We start from the raw sequence: 22,906 nt of genomic DNA, 5'->3' as shown, positions 1-22,906 counted from the left end.
GCCGGAAGCTGTGGCTCCAGGCAGTGGCTGCCGTGGGCTTCGGTGGCAGTGGGGCCGAGCCCGGGCAGAGGGACGGGGCTGGAGCCAGCTTGTCCCGCAGGCTCCGGTGACGCGCGGCGGGGCAGCGACCGTCTGTGCGCGCTTGCGTGGCGGCGGGAGACATGGCTGCAGCGCGAGCCCGCTCCCGGGCGCGCTCCGGGGGGCCCAGCGAGATGCCACCTGCCGAGAGGTGCCCCGCGCCCGACGCCTACCTGAGGTGAGTGACGCCGGGACGTAGGACCACCGCCCTGGGCCCGTGAGCAGCCGGCTGTCGCTGCCAGGACCTGCCCCGCAGTTGGTGCCGCGCCAGGCTGTAACGTCTTTAGCCACGCTGGGGGAGCTGCTCGTGAGTAAGCAACTGATTAGTGGGTCTGCTCTGTACGTGGCCAACTGAACCCTTAACACGTTACTACCGCTGGGACTAGGAACAACAGACTGTCCAGTTAGCTGCTTGGCCCAAATCAGTAATGAAACAAGTGCTGGAAAACTCAGAACAAATTTCTGCAAAATTTGCAGACACAAGCGATGGGTGGGTCAACTGGATGTTAAGCTTTTGTTTTCCTACCCAAAATAATTAGAATAATTACTCAGAAACTGAAACAGATTTTGGTTAAAACCCAATAAAATTGAATTCCATTCCTTAGGCCATGTAATTAACTAGCTCTAGATTTTTGTGTGTACACCAAACAAGGATCAGAGATTTTAAGCACTTGCTACATGCTTTTCACGGAAAACTCTTCACCAGAGTGCAAAGTGGGAGTAGCTATGAGAAATTAACAAAACTCATAGTAAACTGTAGTCATGTCAGCTGTCTTCCCATAAAACTTTTTATTAATTTCGAAGCCGTTACTAATCTTGAGGAAAGTAAATTTTTGGTATCTGTAGGTGAATGTGCTTGTAAAACAAGTTGCTCTTCCTATAGATCTGCTGTTCTTTTAGTAATGTTTATGTTTGGAAAATATGAAGTATTCTCAAACACCAGTGCTGTCAGTAGAGGAAACTAAGGTGTTGACTGAACAGATAGACTTACACAGGTATTAAAAGCTAAAACTGTCTATACAATAACATCTACTGTTTGTAGCTCTAATGCAGAAAAGCTACAATTTCCTGGCATAGAGCAATTTCCTATGGCTAGAAAGTGTCTGGATCATTTAGGGTCTGTCCTTCATGACTGTTCTTTCCCTTCTTCCTTGCAATGCTTTTAGGATACTTACCTTATTTTGCTCTTAGAGACACATTTTTTCCAGAGTCTTGCAGTCTTAATACATGGGATTTTGATTTCTCAAACAAGCTCCAGCTGTCTAATAGATTAAACAGTACAAGTGGATAGTGAGACACTTTTTGAAAGTAACTCGTGGTGATTTTAGTGACCTCAGTTTGAAGTGTTGCTTATTTGTCTAACCCTATAAGAATCTGTGCATAAAATCTTATGTACTTCTGTTTCAGTGTGTTATTAGCCTGCCTGAATGCATAGAGTTAAATCAGAGGAAGCTGTAAAAGAGAAACTCCTAGGTAAAGAAAGAATGGTGGAGACACTTGAAGTAAACAGATTCAGAAGAGGTTAAGATAACAGTGACTGAGCCATTAATTGGGAAGAAGCTATTTACATGGCTCCATCCCTGCTAGAATGCTTTATTCTTCCTCATGCTAAAACTAGGATTAAAGGAGGATACTAAATCATTGCAGAACCCCAGGCCTATAAAAGGGAGTTTGTTGAGTGAATTGCTAGGGAACATCAGTGAGAGCTGACAGGAATACAAAGACTCGCAAACTGAAAGGAGGAACTGAGATTTCACCAACCCAAAGATGGAGGGACCTGATTTAGGTAACTTTCGCCAAAGTTGTCAAGGAAAGGATTATAGGGTAGGTAAGAAAGAACATACATATAGATATTTATTGATTTTACTTTATGGTCTGTGTGCTTTTTATCCTTTCCTGAATAAGTGTTTTGAATAAAGAGTTTAGGGCAGGGCTACTCAACTTTGGAAGCCCCGGGGGGCCACAATGATACAGTACATGCTAAGGGCCACAACTTATATGTGGTTGCATATACATGCAAAAATATATCCAAATATATGCAAATACCTTCTTTCACGCTGATGGGCATGAATACAAACATTAAGGCAAGTCTGCACAACACACAGGCCCCACTTAAGTCAGTTCTGCTGATATAAAATGCAGTATTGCAATAATATGCAATATTTATCCAATTTCCACCCATATGACAGCACTTTTAATGAGCAAGGACAGTCCAGGAATTTAACTACTAAAGCACATATCAACAGAAGACCATTATATTGACTCCTTTTTTGTTTTGGCTCCCACCTGTGGTCCGCATGTTGAGCCCTGTCTGAACCCAAACTACGCCGCAGGTCGCAAACAAACGGTCCGCGGGCCACATGCGGGCTGGTTTAGGGATTCACTTTAATTAGCTGCTGTCCAATGTTCCTGGAGTGACAGATCTTACAAATGTCAAACCCCCATGGGGTTGTTGCATTAACACATTGGGAGATAGTGTGGCTGCTATCTGGAGATCCAGTCCTAAGGTAGCTAAAAAGCATGACTTTACCCAAAGAGAGGTAAAGGTAATGAAGCCTGTACTCAACAGGGACTAAAAAGGATTTAAACCACCATTCTCCTGAAAACATGACACTAGTCCTTAATAAAAGAAACATTAACTTACTCTGGCCAAATACATTTCCGAAGACCACTGAATCTCCTTTGTACTTACTCTATATTTATTGAATGAATGAAAGTACTTTTTCTACACTGACTTACTTTATCAATGTGTGAGGCTGAGTGTGCCAAAAAATCATGATTAAAGATGAAAAATGTATACATTTTCTTTTTGAACAGAACTAACACAATATTTTGATGTACCACAGGTAAATTTTTCCATAACCTTATGGAGAAAAAGGACTTTGAAGCATGGCTTGATAACATTTCTGTTACATTTCTTTCTCTGACGGAACTGCAGAAAAATGAAACTCTGGATAACCTGATTAGCTTGAGTGGAGCAGTCCAGCTCAGGCACCTCTCCAATAACCTAGAGATTCTCCTTAAGCGGGACTTCCTCAAACTCCTTCCACTGGAACTCAGTTTTTATTTGTTAAAATGGCTTGATCCTCAGACCTTACTCACATGTTGCCTCGTGTCAAAGCAGTGGAATAAGGTCATAAGTGCCTGCACAGAGGTGTGGCAAACTGCTTGTAAGAACTTGGGTTGGCAGATAGATGATTCTGTTCAGAACCCTCTGCATTGGAAGAAGGTTTACTTGAAGGCTATTTTAAGAATGAAGCAACTGAGAGACCATGAAGCCTTTGAGACATCCTCATTAATTGGACACAGTGCCAGAGTATATGCACTTTACTATAAAGATGGACTTCTCTGTACAGGTAGGAAGGCCAGTAGCCTATTATAATGTTTAAAGATTTCACATCTTTGAGTTTTACCATTTTTTGGTAATAAATAGAGTTTTTAATCTAGTTTAAATAAGTCTCACCCTGCATGAGTCAAGAGGAAATACTTAATTTAAGACGAATGTGGAAAACCTCAGTGTAACTCTGGGAATTTGTGTCACTATACTGTGCTCAGCTGTCTTGTTTTTAAACTGTAGGTTCAGATGACTTGTCTGCAAAGCTGTGGGATGTAAGCACAGGGCAGTGCATATATGGTATCCAGACACACACTTGTGCTACAGTGAAGTTTGATGAACAAAAGCTTGTAACAGGATCCTTTGATAACACGGTAGCCTGCTGGGAATGGAGCTCCGGGACCAAGATCCAACATTTCAGAGGGCATACAGGTGCAGGTATGCTGAGCTCTTATTCAACGTTTAAGTCCGCCAGTAAAATTGTGAATTCGTCCTGATCAAATTAGAAATGGAGATTGGAATTGGACCACTGTACAGCAGTGAATTTCTGCTGTGAGTTTCATGTCAGGAATCATGTTTCTCGTTATTTTGGTGGGGAACTTTCCAGAAAAAAAAAATCTGCAAAATAGGCCCACTGGCTCTACCTACGCTTTGGAGTAAGGCCTAGAGACTTAGGTGCACCCTGGTTTGCGGGGAGGAGTGATATAATTCTTAGGAATGTTAAATAATGATTAATAAGCTAATTGAGTAGTTGATGGAATTTCCATCGACTGCTCGATTAGTTGATAAGGGGGTTAGCTCCTGGGGGCGGCACTGCTTGTTAAATGCAGTAAGAGCCTGGGTGGCTCTGATACAGGGACAGCCGGGGGGGAGCGCGTAGTCAAGTAGTGACTCAACTACTCGACTAGTTGCTTACATCCCTAATAATTCTTGGTCTGCTTTGTGTCTGGAGCATAATTCGCCAGAGCAGGGTTTTGGAGGAAGGCTGAGGTTGAGCCAGTGGATCTGAACTTGCCATCCCAGGTAATCTCTTCATATCTTTTTTTGTCTGGAGAAGGTTACAGCTGATGTAACAGGCTGCAGTAGCAGCTGCAGATCCACATGGAGGGAGAATTCCCGCTTTAGAACCCTCTTCCAAGTCTACCTCCTGTTCAGCTTGGTTAACTGGACTAGTCGCTAGGTCCACAGTTTGCCCATTTGAGATGGAAGAGTATCTGGAATGTATTAATTCTGCTATATAAACATACACACTTACAAATTCATTTTGCACCAAGGACAGGAGGCTGCCCAGCAGAGGCTTTAAATAGGTTTTCAGAACAAGGTTATTTAAAACAGAATTACTTCTGGAATACCTACAATGGGGGCTGGCTTAAATAATTAGGTTTTAAATTCAAACACCAGTCAAAAAACAACCCTTATTAATTGAGATACTGTGCTAATTTCATAGAGAACTACCATTAGCCTTGGGATCTAAGCTTTAAGAGTTGGAAATAATATTCCTGATTTTAAAGTTACCATTTATCTGTTTGAACTAGAGCTGTTGATCAATCATGCGAGTTAATTAACTCAGATTAATAGCAATTTAAAAACAAACTTGTGGCTAATGGCATTTATGCAAGAGAGTGCTACCCCCTTCTTATTTACAGTGTCACCTGACAGTGAAAACAGAGTGCTTACATGGCACTTTTGTAGCTGGCGTTGTAAGGAATTTACATGCCAGATGTGCTCCTCACTTTGTGTGCCCTTCATGCTTCAGCCACCATTCCAGAGGACATGATTCCACACTGAACATAACATAAGAATGGCCTACTGGGTCAGACCAAAGCTCCTTCTAGCCCAATATCCTGTCTGCCAACAGTGACCACTGCCAGGTGCCCCAGAGTTGTGGACCGAAGACAATGATCAAGCAATTTGTCTCCTGCCATCCTTCTCCAGCCTGTGACAAACAGAGGCCAGGGGCACCATTCCTTACCCCCTGGCTAATAGCCTTTTATGGACCTAACCTCCATGAATTTTATCTAGCTCTTTTTTAAACTCTGTTATAGTCTGAGCCTTAACAGCCTCCTCTGGCAAGGAGTACCACAGGTTGACTGTGCGCTATGTGAAGAAGAACTTTCTTTTATTAGTTTTAAACCTGCTACCCATTAATTTCATTTGGTGTCCTCTAGTTCTTATATTATGGGAACAAGTACATAACTTTTCTTTATTCACCCTCTCCACACCACTCATGATTTTATATCTCTCTTATCATATCTCCCCTCAGTCTCCTCTTTTCTAAACTGAAAAAGTGCCAGGTTCTTTAGCCTCACCTCATATGGGACCTGTTCCAAACCCCTAATCATTTTAGTTGCTCTTTTCTGAACCTTTTCTAATGCCAAAATGTCTTTTTTGAGGTGAGGAGACCACATCTTACACAGTATTCAAGATGTGGGCGTACTATAGTTTGGTATAGGGGCAGTAAGATATTCTTCATCTTGTTTTCTATCCCTTTTTTAATGATTCATAGCATCCTATTTGCTTTTTTGACTGCCGCTGCACACTATGTGGAGGTTTTCAGAGAACTATCCATGATAACTCCAAGATCTCTTTCCTGATTCGTTGTAGCTAAATTAGCCTCCATCATATTGTATGTATAGTTGGGGTTATTTTTGCCAATGTGCATTACTTTACACTTATCAACATTAAATTTCATCTGCCATTTTGCCCAATCGCTGTGTTTGAGATCTTTTTGAAGTTCTTCACAGTCTGCTTTGGACTTTACTATCTTCAACAGTTTAGTATTGTCCACAAATTTTGCCACCTCACTGCTTACCCCTTTCTCTAGATAGTTTATGAATAAGTTGAATAGGATTGATCCTAGGACTGACCCTTGGGGAACACCACTAGTTACACCTCTCCGTTCTGAAAATTGGCCATTTATTCCTACCCTTTGTTTCCTGTCTTTTAACCAGTTCTCAATCCACGAAAGGATCTTCCCTCTTATCCAATGACAACCTAATTTACACAAGAGCTTTTGGTGAGGGACCTTGTCAAAGGCTTTCTAGATATCTAAGTAGTCTATATCTACTGGATCCCCCTTGTCCACATGTTTGTTAACCCCTTCAGAGAACTCTAATAGATTAGTTAGGCATGATTTTCCTTTACAGAAACCATGTTGATTTTTGCCCAACAAATTATGTTCTTCTGCATGTCTGACAATTTTATTTTACTATTGTTTTAACTAATTTGTCTGGTACTGACGTTAGACTTACTGGTCTGTAATTGCCAGGATCGTCTCTAGAGCCCTTTTAAAATATTGGCGTTATGTTAGCTGTCTTCCTGTCCTTTGGTACAGAAGCTGATTTAAAGGATAGGTTACAAACCACAGTTAATAGTTCCACAGTTTCATGTTTGAGTTCTTTCAGAACCCATGGGTAAATACCATCTGGTCCCAGTGATTTGTTACTGTTAACAAATGATGATGCTTGTTAAAAAAATACTGCTTTTTTTTTTTTTTTTTTACAGTGCAATTAATTGTAATCAAAATTAAGTATAAAGTGAGCATTGTACACTGGTTTGTTGTAATTAAAATTATATTTGAAAATGTCGAAAATATTCAAAAAATATTGAAATAAATGGTATTCTGTTATTACCAATGTGATTAATCATGGAATTTCTTAAAATTACTTGACAGCCCTAGTTTGAACCATTAAAACCGTTGAAGATTGATGTTATTAGGGTTGCCATTTTAATGAGGATACATGAGGTGGTGCTACTTATTTAAAATCCTTTTTGCTTATAGTTTTTAGTGTGGACTACAACGATGAACTTGATGTTCTTGTCAGTGGTTCTGCAGACTTCACTGTGAAAGTGTGGGCCTTGTCAACAGGAATGTGCCTGAATACACTTACTGGACACACTGAATGGGTCACTAAGGTAGGGTTGTATTGATGTAGTCAAATCTTGCTTTGGAAGATAATACTGGAGTGTGTTTTACACACATTGCATGTCTCCTCAAGTGTAGTATGCCTTCTCTTGCAGCCATTCAGGGGGTGGACTGTCAGTAGCCATTAGAGATAAGCAGTTGACACAGGGATTGTCAGTTACAATTCATCAAAGAAAATTACTGTTAAGATTAAAAAAATAATCTTTTGAAAGAAGAGAGACAAGATAGGTGAGGTAATATCTTTTATTGGACCTACTTCTGCTGGTGAGAGAGACGGGCTTTTGACCCACAAAGGTCTTCAGGTCTTATTACCTCACCTATCTACTTTCTCTAATCTCCTGGAGCCAACACAGCTACAGCTATATTTCACAGAAGAGAGACTCACAGAAGCTGTAGTGAAAACTTTGCATCTGCTTACATGAAATAGTTCCTATAACAAAGTGAATGTGGTGCTTAGCATTCAATGTTTTATTCCAGGAATGAGTGTGATTGTACTGAAACCAAGCTTCTTTGAAAGGCATAAATACAATTAAAAAAGTGCTGCTTGTCTGTAAAGTGTAGTCAGAATAAAGGTGGCAAAGATTTCTCAAATGAGGAAACTGGAATACTTAGCTCTTAATTGGTCAGAGGAATTCTAGAGTCCTGTTTAACATGAGAGGGGATTTCTATCACAGTGAGTTGTCAGCAGTGGGAACACAAAGTCTTAATTGTTTGGAGTTCTTTTTGATAAAGTATTTTTCCTTGAAAAAACCTGTGCCCCAAAGGCACAATCATAGCCAAATTGCAAATATATTTAAACCATCATTACTCAAATTGTCAAAAAGCCAGAACAAATTTTTCATTACATTTGAATAGGTAGTTTTAACATTTTTCAAAATAGAAAATCTGCTTAGTGAACTTTAGATCTATTTATCCGTTTCTTCAATTGCAGGTGGTTTTGCAGAAGTGTAAAGTTAAATCTCTTATGCATAGTCCTGGAGATTACATTCTTTTAAGTGCAGATAAGTATGAAATCAAGGTATGTACTATGTCTGTTTAAATGTGTACCACAGTGCGGAGAAGTAAAATACTGTCTGCATTTAGGGCATGCAGTGGCGTTTATAAAAACACATAGGCTGTGGGGGAAAATTGTAAATGAAGAGTTGTATATAAGACAAATGGCTTTTTGAAAGCTGGTACTGGTCTCTGCTTTTCTTTGTATTTTAAGACCGAGTACCAGATGGCTGTGTGCATTAAATAGGTAGCTCTGGGTTTGTAGTAAGGCCAAACTTACTCTCTCAAGTGTACTCTTGTTGCAAACTTTTCTTCAGTGGAGTTGTGTGAAGATTGGGAGGAGGAGTTGTGATTTTAATAAGTAGTTTAGAGCTGCGCACTTAAGAAATGTGCTTGTTGGGAGTTAACTTTCTCTACCCAATCAGATAGTTAGTTAAAACAGTTAAGAGGACTAGTAAAAGCTTTAGGTGAAATATTTGTTGTTGCTATACCTAGTCTGTTTTCTTGTTCATTTAATCTGTATGCAAGACACTAGAGCCCCTTCAATAGAACCCTTCAGGCTTAAGTCAAGACATGCGCTATCAGTACTGTTGTTCTTCTGTAGACCGAAAGGAAGGAGAACTTGAGAACCACTACATTCTTTTTGGAGTCATGAACTCCACTTCCAGAAATTTTATAGCTTATCTAAAGACACCACCCTATAAATAAGTGCAAAGCAATTGCTTGCTCTATGTTCATGTATCAATTTACAGTTTGAGCTGCTTAACAATGGATTTTTTTTTTAAATTGTAGATTTGGCCTATTGGAAGAGAAATAAACTGTAAATGCTTAAAAACCCTGTCTGTATCTGAAGATCGCAGCATCTCGCTGCAGCCCAGACTGCACTTTGATGGTAAATATATAGTGTGCAGTTCAGCTCTAGGATTGTACCAGTGGGACTTTGCCAGCTACAATATTCTCAGGTAAATCTTTCAGTTTGAGACTAATGTGCACGTGAAGCTTTATTGTTGAAATTGAAGAAAACAATCTGGTTCAAACCCACTATGGTAGACTTTCTGAAAATGTCAGAACACAGTGGTTGCAAATCACATACAACTTTGATATGAAAATACTGTAAACATGTACTTTGATTTAATTTACCCACTTTCATCCTCGTTGAACTTATTGGGCTTTATTGTGTCAGTTGTTACACAATCAAATGTTATGCTAGTTTTATCTTGCCCCAGGGTCTAGTACTCTTTTGTCTCTGATAGGAATAATCTATATTGCAACTTTTCAGTCTAAATTGCTGATCCTGCTTACTGCAGTTGTGTAAATAAGAACCAGCAGAGGCATGAAGCTTGGTTTTGGAGGGAGAATCTCTCATTGCTCTCTGTTGGCCCACTGATCACACCACAGAGCCATTTGATGGGACAAGACAGCATAAGGACCAACTCTCTGGTGAAACAAAAGTCAGGACTGTGCAGCACTTCTAAGACTAACAAGATGGTTTATTAGGTGATGAGATTTCATGGGCCAGACCCACTTCCTCAGATCAAATTGTGGAAGAAAATTGGCATGACCATATATACCAAAGGGATACAATCAAAAAAAGTGAACACACATAAAAGAGACAAATCAGATTTTAGAACAGGGCGGGGATGAGTGGGGGAGGTTAATGTCTATGAGATAATGACATTAGAGGTGATAATTGGGGAAGCTATCTTTGTGATGGGTAAGGTAATTAGCATCTTTGTTAAGGCCCATTTGTAAAGTGTCAAATTTAAGCATGAATGACAGTTCAGAGGCTTCTCTTTGAAGTCTTGTGTTAAAGTCTCTTTGAAGCAGAATGCAGGTAGTCAGGTCTTTGAGACAATGTCCAGACTCCAAAAAGGGGAGACTCCATATAAGTGTACGATTATCAAGTGCTCCTACGAGGGAATATTTTCAGAAGTGCCCTAGTCCCACTGACTTTCAAGGAGACTTAGGCTTCAAGGCCCAGATCCTTGGGTATGTAGTTGTCTACCTTATGTTGAAATCATTTGGCAGTTAAGCATCTTTTGAGAATCTGGACCCAAAGTACTGGTCAGCTTTTGGAAATCTTATCCTCCTTTCAAATTGTCAATTGAGAATAAGCACTCAGTTTGAGATTCCTATTTAGGACAACTCTGTGTGTTTGTTTTGAAGATTAAGCATGTGCTGACTCTAGCAAATGTTGTTTTCTTCCCCAAATTACATCACTGCTTGATTACTTTTTAGTTTATTCTGTACACACCCTTCCCTGTGCTGATTGTTGTTCCAATATCCTGCCATTTATTTTCAGTCTCACTCTACCTGGCCTCCTTGCTCCCTCATCTTCTACCTTCTCCTTTGCCTGTCATTATAATGCAGGGGAACCCTTTCCCCTTGCCTCTTTAGCTAAGCTCCTCTAGACTAATCTCATCCAAAATTAAACAAACAGCTTTGTACTAGCACGTGGTGCAAACATGGAGTTAAGGAATCTCTCTCTGGATGGAGACCAGTACATTAAGGCCTTGACTATTGCTAGGGACCACAGGTGTAAAACAATAGTCATATTGGATTATTAACCTAAAAGTTCATCTTTCTGTTAAAGCAGTTCTATTTTTTTGAGCTTGGATGGAAGCTAGAATCCTTGTTTTTGACTTGTGCCTCTCTGGTTTCCTATATTAGAAAAAATCTGAGTTGCAGTGTTGCAGGGGAACACTTAAGTGACTCTGTGTTAATAAGGATACTTGACTCTTCCGTGGTAATACGATTGAAACACTACTCTGGTTACGCTATATGTAGATGACGGGTGGTGGTGGTTGGGGACTCCCTCCTAAGAGGGACTGAGTCATCCAGCTGCCGTCTGGACCTGGAATCTCGAGAGGTGTGCTACTTACCGGGAGCTCGAATTCAGGATGTGACTGAGAGGCTTACCAAACTGATCAAACCTTCGGATCACTACCCCTTCCTGCTTTGCCACATGGGAACTAATGATACGGCCAAGAATGACCTTGAGCGGTTACTGCGGATTATGTAGCGCTGGGAAGAAGGATCCAAGAATTCGGCGTGCAAGTGGTGTTCTCGTCCATCTTTCCTGTTGAAGAGAAAGGACTGGGCAGGGACTGTCAAATTAAGGAAGTAAATGCGTGGTTGTGCAGGTGGTATCGCAGAGAGGGCTTTGGTTTCTTCAACCATGGGACTCTGTTCTGGGCACAAGGATTGTTAGGAAAAGATGGGATCCACATAACCAAGAGGGGAAAGACCATCTTCGCGGACAGGCTTGCAAACCTAGTGAGGAGGGCTTTAAACTAGGTTCGTTCAGGGATGGTGACCAAAACCCTGAGGGGAGTGGGAAAGTTGGATACCGGGAAGAAATGCAAAGAGGAACGAGCAAGAAAGGAGGACCCCTGATTCGAATGGAGAAGATAGGGCGATCAACTGGTTATCTGAGGTGTTTGTACACTAATGCGAGAAGCCTGGACAACAAATAGGAAGAACTGGAGGCCGTGGCCGAGTCCAAGAAATATGATTTAATTGGGATAACAGAGACTTGGTGGGATGACTCACATGACTGGAATGCTGTCATGGAAGGGTATAGACTGTTCAGGAAGAACAGGCAGGGGAGAAAAGGAGGAAGAGTTGCACTATAAGTAAGAGAGCACTACGATTGCTCTGAACTTCAATATATAGACGGGGGGAAAAACCTGTTCAGAGTCTATTGGTTAAGTTTAGAGGTGCAAACAACATCAGTGATGCTGTGGTTGATCTCTACTACAGCCACCGAAGCAGGTGGATGAGGTAGATGAGGCTTTCTTTGGACAACTGAGAGAAGCTTCCAGATTGCAGGCCTTGGTTCTTGTGGGGGAATTTAATCACCCTGACACCTGTTGGGAAACCAATATGGCAGTACACAGGCAATCCAGGAAGTTTTTGGAGAATGTTGGGGATAACTTCTTGGTACAAGTGCTGAAGGCTCCAACCAGGGGCCGTGCACACCTTGACCTTCTGCTCACAAACAGGGAGGAACTAGTAGGGGAAGTAGAGGTGGGTGACAACCTGGGAAGCAGGGATCATGAGATGGTAGATTTCAGGATCCTGACCAAAGGAAGAAAAGAGAGTAGTAAAATACGTACCTTGGACTTCAGAAAAGTAGATTTTGACTCCTTCAGAGACCTGATGGGTAGAATCCCCTGGGATGCTAACATGAAGGGAAAGGAGTCCAGGACAGCTGGCAGTATTTTAAAGAAGCCTTATTGAAGGCACAGAAAGAAACCACCCCGATGCGTAGCAAGAGAGGCAAACATGGTAGGAGACCGGATTGGCTTACAGGGGAAATCCTTGGTGATCTTAAGCACAAAAAGGAAGCTTACAAAAAGTGGAAACTTGGACAAATGTCCAGGGAGGGGTTTAAATGTATAGCTTGAGAATGCTGGTGGGTTATCAGGAAGGCAAAAGCGCAAGTGGAATTGCGACTGGCAAAGGATGTGAAGGATAACAAGAAAGGTTTCTACAGGCATGTTAACAAGAAGAAGGTGATCAGAGAGGGTGTGGGGCCCCTACTGGATAAAGAAGGTAACCTAGTGACAGATGATGTAGGGGAAGCTGAATTACTCAATGCTTTCTTTGTTTCTGTATTCGTGGACAAGGTCTGCTCTCAGACTAATGCGCTAAGTGACGCAAGATGGGATGAAAATCGACAGCCCTTGGTGGGGAAAGAACAGGTTAGAAACTATTTAGAGAAGCTAAACATACACAAATCCATGGGTCCAGACTTAATGCATCCGAGGATACTGAGGGAGTTGGCAAATGTCATTGAGTAGCCTTTGGCCATTATTTTTGAAAAGTCATGGAGATCAGGAGAGGTCCTGGATGATTGGAAAAAGGCAAATGTAGTGACCATCTTCAAAAAAGGGAAGGAGGACGATCCAGGGAACTATAGGCCGGTCAGTCTTACCTCGGTTCCTGGAAAAATCATGGAAGGGATCCTTAAGGAATCCATTTTGAGGCACTTGGAAGAGAGGAATGTGATTAGGAATAGTCAGCATGGATTCACAAAGGGCAAGTCGTGCCTGACCAATCTGATTAGTTTCTATGATGAGGTAACTGGCTCTGTGGACGTGGGAAAGTCGTTGGATGTGATATACTTTGACTTTAGCGAGGCTTTTGATAGTCTCCCACAATATTCTTGCCAGCAACTTAAGGGACTATGGATTGGATAAATGGATGGTAAGATGGATAGAAAGCTGGCTAGAAGGCCGGGCCCAGCGGCTAGTGATCAATGGCTCGATGTCAGCATGGTGGTCGGTTTCTAGCGGAGTGCCCCAAGGTTCGGTTCTAGGACCAGTTTTGTTCAATATCTTTATTAATGACCTGGATGAGGGGATGGATTGTACCCTCAGCAAGTTTTTAGATGACACTAAGCGAGGAGGAGAGGTAGATACGCTTGAGGGCAGAGATAGGGTCCAGAGTGACTTAGACAAATTGGAGGATTGGGCCACAAGAAATCTGATGAGGTTCAACAAGGACAAGTGCAGAGTCCTGCACTTGGGACGGGAGAATCCCAAGCATTGTTACAGGCTGAGGACCAACCAGCTAAGTAGTAGTTCTGCAGAAAAGGACCTGGGGGTTACAGTGGATGATAAGCTGGATGAGAGTCAACAGTGTGCCCTTGTAGCCAAGAAAGCTAATGGCATATTAGGTTGCATTAAGAGGAGCATTGCCAGCAGATCCGGAGATGTCATTATTCCCCTTTATTCGGCTCTGGTGAGGCCACATCTGGAGCATTGTGTCCAGTTCTAGGCCCCCAACTACAAAAAGGATGTGGATGCATTGGAGAGGGTCCAGCGGAGGGCAACCAAAATGATTAGGGGGCTGGAGCATATGACCTATGAGGAGAGGCTGCGGGATTTGGGTCTGTTTAGTCTGCAGAAGCAAAGTGTGAGGGGGGATTTGATAGCAGCCTGCAACTTTCTGAAGGGAGCTTCCAAAGAGGGTGGAGAAAGGCTATTCTCAGTGGTGACAGATGGCAGAACAAGGAGCAATGGTCTCAAGTTGCGGTGTGAGAGGTCCAGGTTGGATATTAGAAAAAACTATTTCACTAGGAGAGTGGTGAAGCACTGGAATGTGTTGCCTAGGGAAGTAGTGGAGTCTCCATCCCTAGAGGTGTTTAAGTCACAACTTGACAAAGCCCTGGCTGGGTTGAGTAAGTTGGGATTGGTCCTGCCTAAAGCAGGGGGCTGGATTTGATGACCTTCTGAAGTCTTTTCCAGCTCTATGATTCTATGACATTTCATTTCCAAGATACGCTCTTTTCTACCTCCCAATACCTAAGAGCATTTTAAAATATCACACAGATTTCTAACAATATAAATTCTAGATTGAGGGCTGGGGATAGAACTGGCTCCAGCAGCATGTGTTATATTCTTTCTAAGTTTTATAATGAGACCTCATGTTAATACACCTAAATCCTTCCTTTCTCCTAAACAAAGTAACTAAAGGTGTGAAGGTGTGTATATATTTAATTTCCCTGTACAAGGTAAGTGAAGTGCAAAAAGAAGAGGAAAGGAAGTACTTTTTAAAACTACAGTTATTTTAAGATACTTGCAGCAAGCGAAAAATAGTTATTTCCTGACAAAGACAGATTAATGCAAACAATTAACATTTCAAATGAGATATTTGTAAGTAAAGCTGCATTTCTGGTTGTGGTCACAAGGGAGCATTACATTCTTGTATTTTATCTTGCCAAAACAATATTTAATTTCTAGGTTAGATTTACACCAGCCTTTCTTCAGTTATTTTCAGATACAGCTATCTTGAGTGGTTTGTACCTTCTTAAAAATGAAGATGACACTCAAGTACAAGAACTTCACATTCCTTAATTGATTTCTGTAGGAATAGCAAGCTTTCTGTAAACCCGAAAGTGCCCAAATTTGGCACATGTGCTACTATAGTGATTTAATGCAGTCCTTTCTTGTGGAAACTTATTATAAGACTTGTTTTTTGTTGAAAGGAAGACTTTCATCTACTCTCATAAAGTTTGAAATGGGGAATCTTAAATACAAAGTCAGAACTAGACTTACAGGAATGGATTAAGGCAGATTGGCAAATCTTTAGGGAAACTCTATCTACTTCTTCCTTAAACACTTTCTTGTTTTTCAGGGTCATCAAACCTGCTGATTTTGCAAACCTGTCCTTGCTGGGCTTTGGAGACATATTTGCCCTACTGTTTGACAACAAATACTTGTATATAATGGACTTGAGGACAGAAAAACTGATTAGCCGCTGGCCCCTGCCGGAATATAGGAAGTCAAAGAGAGGTTCAAGCTTTTTGGCTGGAGAAATGTCTTGGCTAAATGGACTAGATGGCCAAAATGACATGGGTCTGGTTTTTGCCACCAGTATGCCAGACCACAGTATTCATTTAGTATTGTGGAAAGAACATGGCTGAAGATGTCGCAAGCTATTCATGAGTCTGGGACTGGAAGCAGCGTGTCCATGAAAGAAGATTTTGCATGAACCAAAGTTGCACACCTAATGGTATCATCATGCAATGCACAATCATTTACCATTTGTTTTCTAGGGCATTTGGGAGAGATGAGCTTGTTTTGACGTAACACAGCACAGCATGCTAACAATATTTGCCACTGAATTTCATCTGTACTCTTATTTGGATTTTCTTGACAAAGTATAGATTATAAAATTTTAAAATCACTTGGATCAGTTAAGTGTAAAATGAAATGGTGTTTGATCTGAAAGATATCTGCCCTATATCGTTTGCTGAAACGGAAAGTGAAGCTACTATCTTGCGATAGCATTTTAGTCATATAGTGGCAAGTGCTAATCCCACTATTAAAACTGCACCAGAATACTCTCCGTGCACAACTACATGATTTCCTCAACTATCAGTCACTTCAGGAACTTGGTGTCTCCTAATTGTAGCTTTAAACTCTTGGCACCTGAAGTCAAGGGATCAGTAAAGTTCTTTTGCCTCTGTCAGAATATTTCTTGATGACAGCTATAGCTTGTTCTGCTTTAAGTAGAGAGCTGTGCTGATGTGATATTTCCTTCCCTGGGCCAAAATCATAAACATAATCAGCACATATAACTGCAGGATTTGAACTTGGATAATTTTTGAGGGAGTGTTTTTCCACAATTCACTGCTGGAGTGGAGCTGGAACAGTCTCTTCTGGAACACAGTAAAACTAACGTTCAAGTTTAGTATGCAATTACACAGTTATTGAACAAATATTTTGGACCATTTCTTGGTCTTTCCTCAGGGACTGAAACACTGAGTATTTATTTGCACAAAATTCTGCAACAGTTCACTGACTATGGATTCACTAACATTGTGTAACTGATTTCTAGAATTTGATTGCTAGAGCACAGCTTAAGCCATACATTTAGGGAAAACATTGAAGGGAAGGTAACTTGTTTAAGCACTCGGCAGCAGGCTTCAGGTGACATCTAGGTCTGTCCACCATCCAACATATTAGTGTGCTTATAATAAATTCAAAGTACCTGTTAAATCTGGAGTAGAGATGAAAATGGAGTTTATTCACAGAATTCAGAATATGAAAAAATACAGCTAAATTAATCCATTGTGCTCTTCTCTGACTAGTGGTGGTAGGCCTGACTAATGGAAAAACTTTTAATGAATATTTTAATAGTATATATTCATCAGACGTTATGATGAAACTGACTTGTGTAAGAACGGCCATATTTGGTTAGATGAAAGGTCCATCTAGCTCAGTATTCTGTCTTCTGACAGTGACCAATGCCAGGTGCCCCAGAGGGAGTAAAACAGAACAGGGAATCATCATATGATCCCTCCCCTGTTTCCCATTCCCAGCTTCTGACAGAGGCTAGGGCAAACATTATGATATGATAGGAGATTGCCTATCTCCTAGAACTGGAAGGGACCTTGAAAGGTCATTGAGTCCTAACCCCTGCTTTCACAGCAGGACCAAGTACCATCCCTGACAGATTTTTTGCCCCAAATGGCCTCCTCAAGGATTAGAGCTCTCAATGCTGCGTTTAGCAGGCCAATGCTCAAAGCATTGAACTATCCCTCCACCCTAACCCTAACTATTACCATTCCTACCCATCCTGACTAATAGCCATTAATGGACCTACCCTCCGTGAATTTATCTAGTTCTTTTTTGAGTACGGTTAAAGTCCTGGTCTTCACAACATCCTCTGGCAAGGAGTTCCACAGGTTGACTCTGCGCTGCATGAAGAAAAACTTCCTTTTGTTTGTTTTAAACCTGCTAACTATTAATTTTATTTGGTGACCCCCTAAGTTCTTAGGTTATGGGAACAAGTAAATAACTTATTCACTTTTTCCATACCAGTCATGATTTTATAGACCTGTATCATAGCGCCCCTTAGGCTCCTCTTTTCTAAGCGGAAAAGTCCCAATCTTTTTTAGGGATGTGAAGGACTAGTCGACCATCTGATAAGCAAATGCTTATTGGATAGTCAACAGGCTAGTCACTTCCCTACCCTTGCTGCCTCTAGCAGAAAGGGAGCAGAGGGACCTTGAAAGCAGCAGTGCTGCTTGGAGCCTGGGACTGCACCCTGGCCTCCACACAGCGCTGCCACTTTGAAATGCCACATTCAGCCCTAGGATTCTGTGACACCCCAGGTGGCCCCAGGCTGCAAGAGACTAGCTCACTGCCCAAAGCAGGACCAACCCTAACTAAACCATCGCAGCCAGGGCTTCAAAAACCTCAAGCTGGGAATTAAAAACCTGAAGGGATGGAAATTCTACTCCCCCTCCCCCCAGTAACCTATTCCAGTACTTTTCACCTTCCTTGTGAAATAGTTTTTCCTAATAGCCAACCTAGACCTCCCCCGCTGTAACTTGAGACCATTGCTTGTTCTGCCATCTGTCATTACTGAAACAGCTTATCTCCTGCCTCCTTGGCACCTACCTTCAGGAAGTTGAAGGCTGCTATCAAGTCCCCCCTCACCCTTCTCTTCAGACTAAATAAGAGCAAATCTCTCAACCTCTTCTTGTAGGTCATGTGCTCCACCCCCACAATAATTTTGGTCACCCTCTGCTGAACCCTAGCCAATGCATCTGCATCCTTTCTATAGTGGGATGAGGGGGGGCCAGAATTGGATGCAGTACTCCAGAAAAGGCCTCACCAGTGCAGAATATAGGGGAATAATCACTTCTCTAGCTCTGCTGTAACTCCTTCTAATGTATACTAATATGCCATTAGCCTTTTTGGCTACAAGGGCACACAGTTGACTCATATCCAGCTTCTCAGCCACTGTAATCCCCAGATCCTTTCCTGCCAAACTGCTACTTAGACAGTCGGTTCCCCGCCTGTGTGTGGGAGTCTTCCGTCCGAAGTGCAGGACTCTTCACTTGTCCTCGTTGAACCGCTTCAGATTTCTTTTGGCCCAAGCCTCTAATCTGTCTAGGTCACACTGGACCCTATCCCTGCCCTTCAATGTAGCTACCTCTTCCCCTAGCTTGGTGTCAGCTGCAAATTTGCTGAGGGTGCAAGCTATCCCCTCAATAAAGATGTTACACAAAACCAGCCCTGGAACCAATCCTTATGGCACCCTGCTTGAAACTGACTGCTAATCTGACATTGAGCTATTGATCACTACTCATTGGGCCCAACTTAAGCTTTCTATCCACCTTACAGTCCATTTATTCAATCCATATTTCCTTAACTTGCTGGCAAGAATATTGTGGGTGACCGAATCAAAAGCTTTGCTAAAGTCAAGTTATAGCACAGCCACTCACTTCCCCAGATCCTCATCATAGAAACTAAGTAGATTGGCATGACTTGCCCTTGGTGAATCCATAGTGACTATTCCTCATCACATTCCCCTCTTCCAAGTGCTTCAAAATGGATTCCTTGAGGCTGTCCTCCATGATTTTTCCAGGGACTGAGGTAAGGCTGATTGGTCTGTAGTTCCCTGGATTGTCCTCCTTCCCTTTTTTGAAGTTGGGCACTACATTTGCCTTTTTCCAATCATCTCCCGATCTCCACGAGTTTTCAACGATAATGGCCAAAGGCTCTGCAATGATGCTTGCCAACTCCCTCAGAACCCTCGGCTACATTAAATCTGGGCCCACAGATTTGTGTATGTTTAGCTTTTCTAAATAGTTCCTAACTTGTTTTCCCCCCAAAAGGGTTTTCCACCGCCTTCCCATACAACGTTGCCTAGTGCATTAGTCTGGGAGCTGACCTTGTCCGTGAAGACAGAGGCAAAGAAAGTATCGAGTACTTCAGCTTTTCCCACATCATCTGTCACTAGGTTACCTCCCTCATCCAATAAGGGTCCCACACGGTCCCTGAGCACCCTCTTCTAACATGCCTGTCCAAACCTTTCTTGGTCTCCTTCTCAGCCCTTGCTAGCTGCAATTCCAATTGTGCTTTTGTCTTCCTGATTACTCCCCTGCATTCCGGAGCAATATATTTATACTCCTCCCTAGTTATCTGACCAAGATTCCACTTCTTGTAAGCTTCCTTTTTGTGTTTAAGCTCACCAAGGATTTTCCTGGTAAGCCAATATGGTCACCTATCATAGTTGCTTTTCTTACTGTGCATCGGGATGTTTTAGTCCTGTGCCTTTAAATACTGCCAGTTCTCCTAGACTCCTTTCCATGTCAGAATCCTTGGGATCCTGCCATCACAGCTCTTAGGAAATCAAAGTCTGCTTTTCCATCCCTAGGCTGCACACAGTGTTTCAAAGCTGCAACGCCACACAGCGCCCAGTCCCCAGCTGACCCGGGCTCCATGTGGCATGTTCACCTTTGAAGTGTAGCAACAGCCCCAGTGCTGTTGCTACACTTCAAAGGCGGAGGGATCCTCTCGACTAATCAAATAATCAGTGCAAAATGCATTTATTCCATTAGTCATTAGTCAATATTTAATATCCCTAGTCTTTTTAATATTGCTTCATATGGGACCTGTTCCAAACCCCAGTCATTTCTGTTGCCCTTTTCTGAATGGCAAGATACTTTTTTCCGATGAGACCACCACCTCTGTACACAGTATTCAAGATGTGAGCATACCATGGGTTTATATAGCAGCAATAAGTTATTCTATGGCTTATTCTTTATCCCTTTTTTGATGATTCCTAACATTCTGTTTGCTTTTTTGACTGCTGCTGCACATTGAGTGGATGTTTTCGGAGAACTATCCACAATGACTCCAAGATCTCTTTCTTGAGTAGTTATAGCTAAATTAGTAGCCATCAATATGATTGGTTGGGATTATTTTTTCCAATGTGCTTTACTTTACCTTTATCAACATTAAATTTAATTTGACATTTTGTTGCCTAGTCACCTACTTTGGTGAGATCTTTTTGAAGCGCTTCACAGTCTGCTTTGGTCTTAACTATCTTGAGCAGTTTAGGATCATCTGCAAATTTTGCCACCTCACTGTTTACCCCTTTCTCCAAATCATTTATAAATAGGTTGACTAGGATTGGGCCTAGCACAGACCCTTGGGGAACACCACTAGCTACTCCTCTCTTCTCTGAAAACTGACCATTTATTCCTACCCTTTGTTTCCTGTCTTTTAACCAGTTATCAAGCCATGACAGGACCTTTCCTCTTATCCCATGACATCTTACTGTACCTAAGAGCCTTTGGTGAGGGACCTAGTCAAAGATTTTCTGGAGCTCTTAAGTACACTATATCCAAGGGATCCCCCTTGTCCATATATTTGTTGAGCTCCCCCCCCTCCAAAAGATCTCTAGTAGAGTAGTAAGGCATCATTTCCATTTACAGAAACCATGAACCATGTTGACTTTTCCCCAACAAGTTATGTTAATTTATGTGTATGACCATTTTATTCTTTACTATAGTTTCAACTATACATTTTATATTTAAAATCTGTATCCATCATTACATGACTCCTGTGCTTTTGAACTGCATTTCTTCATTTTGAAAATAAAATTTCCCTTCAATGTCTATTTTTACACTTCTAAATGTAAGGTTGCTTGAAGATTAATGACCATCCTTTAGTGTTCCCCCTAAGCCAGTGGTCCCCAACACGGTGCCCCCGGGCGCCATGGGAGCCTCTAAAGGTTGGGGACCACTGCTCTAAGCTGAGTGCCTGGGTGGCTGCCTAGGAGAGATTCAGATACCACTCAGCTGACAATCAAAGCACTCACAGCTGGCAGCATGTCTTTCTACTGACAGTGCACATCCAAACATGCCTCGGTGCACATAACAAAACTTATTTGCCACATAGATGGAAAAATTAGAGGGAAAACTGCTTTCTTTTATCGAACACACTTAATGACTCCCTTGATTGTTATAGCTAAGCACTTTGATGTATATCCTCACATCACCCATTTGGTAGGGCAGTATACTTACTCTTTGTTCACAGATGGGAAATGAAGGACCAGGGTCACAAAGGGTATGTCTACTGCAGATGAATGAAATGGCAAACGTAGCACAGATTTGAATTTCCCGTGCTTCATTTGCATAATCGCATCCAGGTGCTATTTAGAAATACCTTATTTCGAAAAAAAGAAACACTGTGTAGATGCGGTTATTTCGAAAGAAAACCCTTCTTTTGAAATAACCCTTACTCCTTATAAAATGACTACTACACGTCTGTGGCATGCTGGGAGGAGGTAGGAGTCCCAGAGGAAGGTGCGTGCTGAGGTTTGGGGCGGAGGGAGGGGAGGGGAGGGGAGGTGCGCACCGGGGCTCCCCTTCTATGTGGGAGAAGGAGTCCTGGGGGAAGTGCACACTAGGGCTTCCATCCTAGAGGTGGGGATGCGCGCACCAGGGCTCCCCTCCTCTGCAGGGGAGAAAGGAGGAGTCCCGGGGGGGAAGTGCGCACTAGGGCTTCCCTCCTGGGGGGGGGGGAGAGGGGAAGGGAGGGACGCATCAGGGCTCCCCTTCTCTGCGGGTGAGGAGGTAGGAGTCCCGAGAGGAAGCATGCGCTGGGGCGGGGAGGAGTCCCAGGGGGAGGCTCTTGCCGGAGCTTCCCTCCTCTGGGGAGGGGGGGAGGCGTGTGCCGAGGATTCCCTGCCCCCTGTTCCCACTGGCATGTTCTGTAAAAGTATACAAATTTCTATAAAAGGACATAATACACCAAACTAAAGACAAAACTAAAAGAACGTGACACAAACTTAAAAAAAAGGAGAGAAAATGATTAATGCAGAGATTAATGAGATTTGCATTGGTATGGAGGGGGCTGAGGTGCCTGGTCTGGGGAAGGGGTGTTGTATTGGAATGGGGGGGTGCCTGGCTCTGGGGTAGGGGTGAGTGTATTGGGGTTACTTTTTTTAAAAAATACAAGATACTTTATTTAAAAGAAAAACCTAAAAACCAATAATCTGGTAGCACTTAAAAGACTAACAAACATGTAGATCAGGCATGTCAAACTTGAAGCCCTCTGAGGGCCACACGAATTATAGCTTTCAGGGACACCAAAGAGAATGTACTTCTATAGGACAGTTGTAGTTATTTCTTATTATAGATTATGTTTTAGGTATATTTTATAATATTTTTCAGGTCTTGTTTTAATATAATACAATAATTTGATGTGTAACATTATTTGCTCATATAAAATGATTTTTAATTAATATAAATTTAAGGTACT

General features: G+C 42.1%; 1 protein-coding gene across 2 annotated transcripts; it reads left to right on the top strand.

The window, feature by feature from the left end:
* Positions 1-21: 21 nt before the first annotated feature.
* On the top strand, positions 22-16,031 carry FBXW2 (F-box and WD repeat domain containing 2). Of its 2 annotated transcripts, none has more exons than XM_006130750.5 (7): positions 22-256; positions 2,925-3,434; positions 3,656-3,850; positions 7,194-7,327; positions 8,269-8,355; positions 9,123-9,292; positions 15,474-16,031. In XM_006130750.5, exons 2-7 carry the CDS (start codon positions 2,945-2,947, stop codon positions 15,760-15,762), a joined length of 1,365 nt encoding a protein of 454 aa, XP_006130812.1. In that variant the 5' UTR covers positions 22-256; positions 2,925-2,944; the 3' UTR covers positions 15,763-16,031. The 2 variants fall into 2 exon arrangements, with proteins under 2 accessions (XP_006130812.1, XP_006130813.1); XM_006130751.4 differs by having other exon boundaries at positions 252-385.
* Positions 16,032-22,906: the final 6,875 nt, after the last annotated feature.

Source organism: Pelodiscus sinensis, chromosome 23, assembly GCF_052426305.1.
Source record: "Pelodiscus sinensis isolate ZL-2025 chromosome 23, ASM5242630v1, whole genome shotgun sequence".
In the NCBI taxonomy this organism is placed as follows: Eukaryota; Metazoa; Chordata; order Testudines; family Trionychidae; genus Pelodiscus; species Pelodiscus sinensis.
This window is presented reverse-complemented; position numbering and strand designations above follow the sequence as displayed.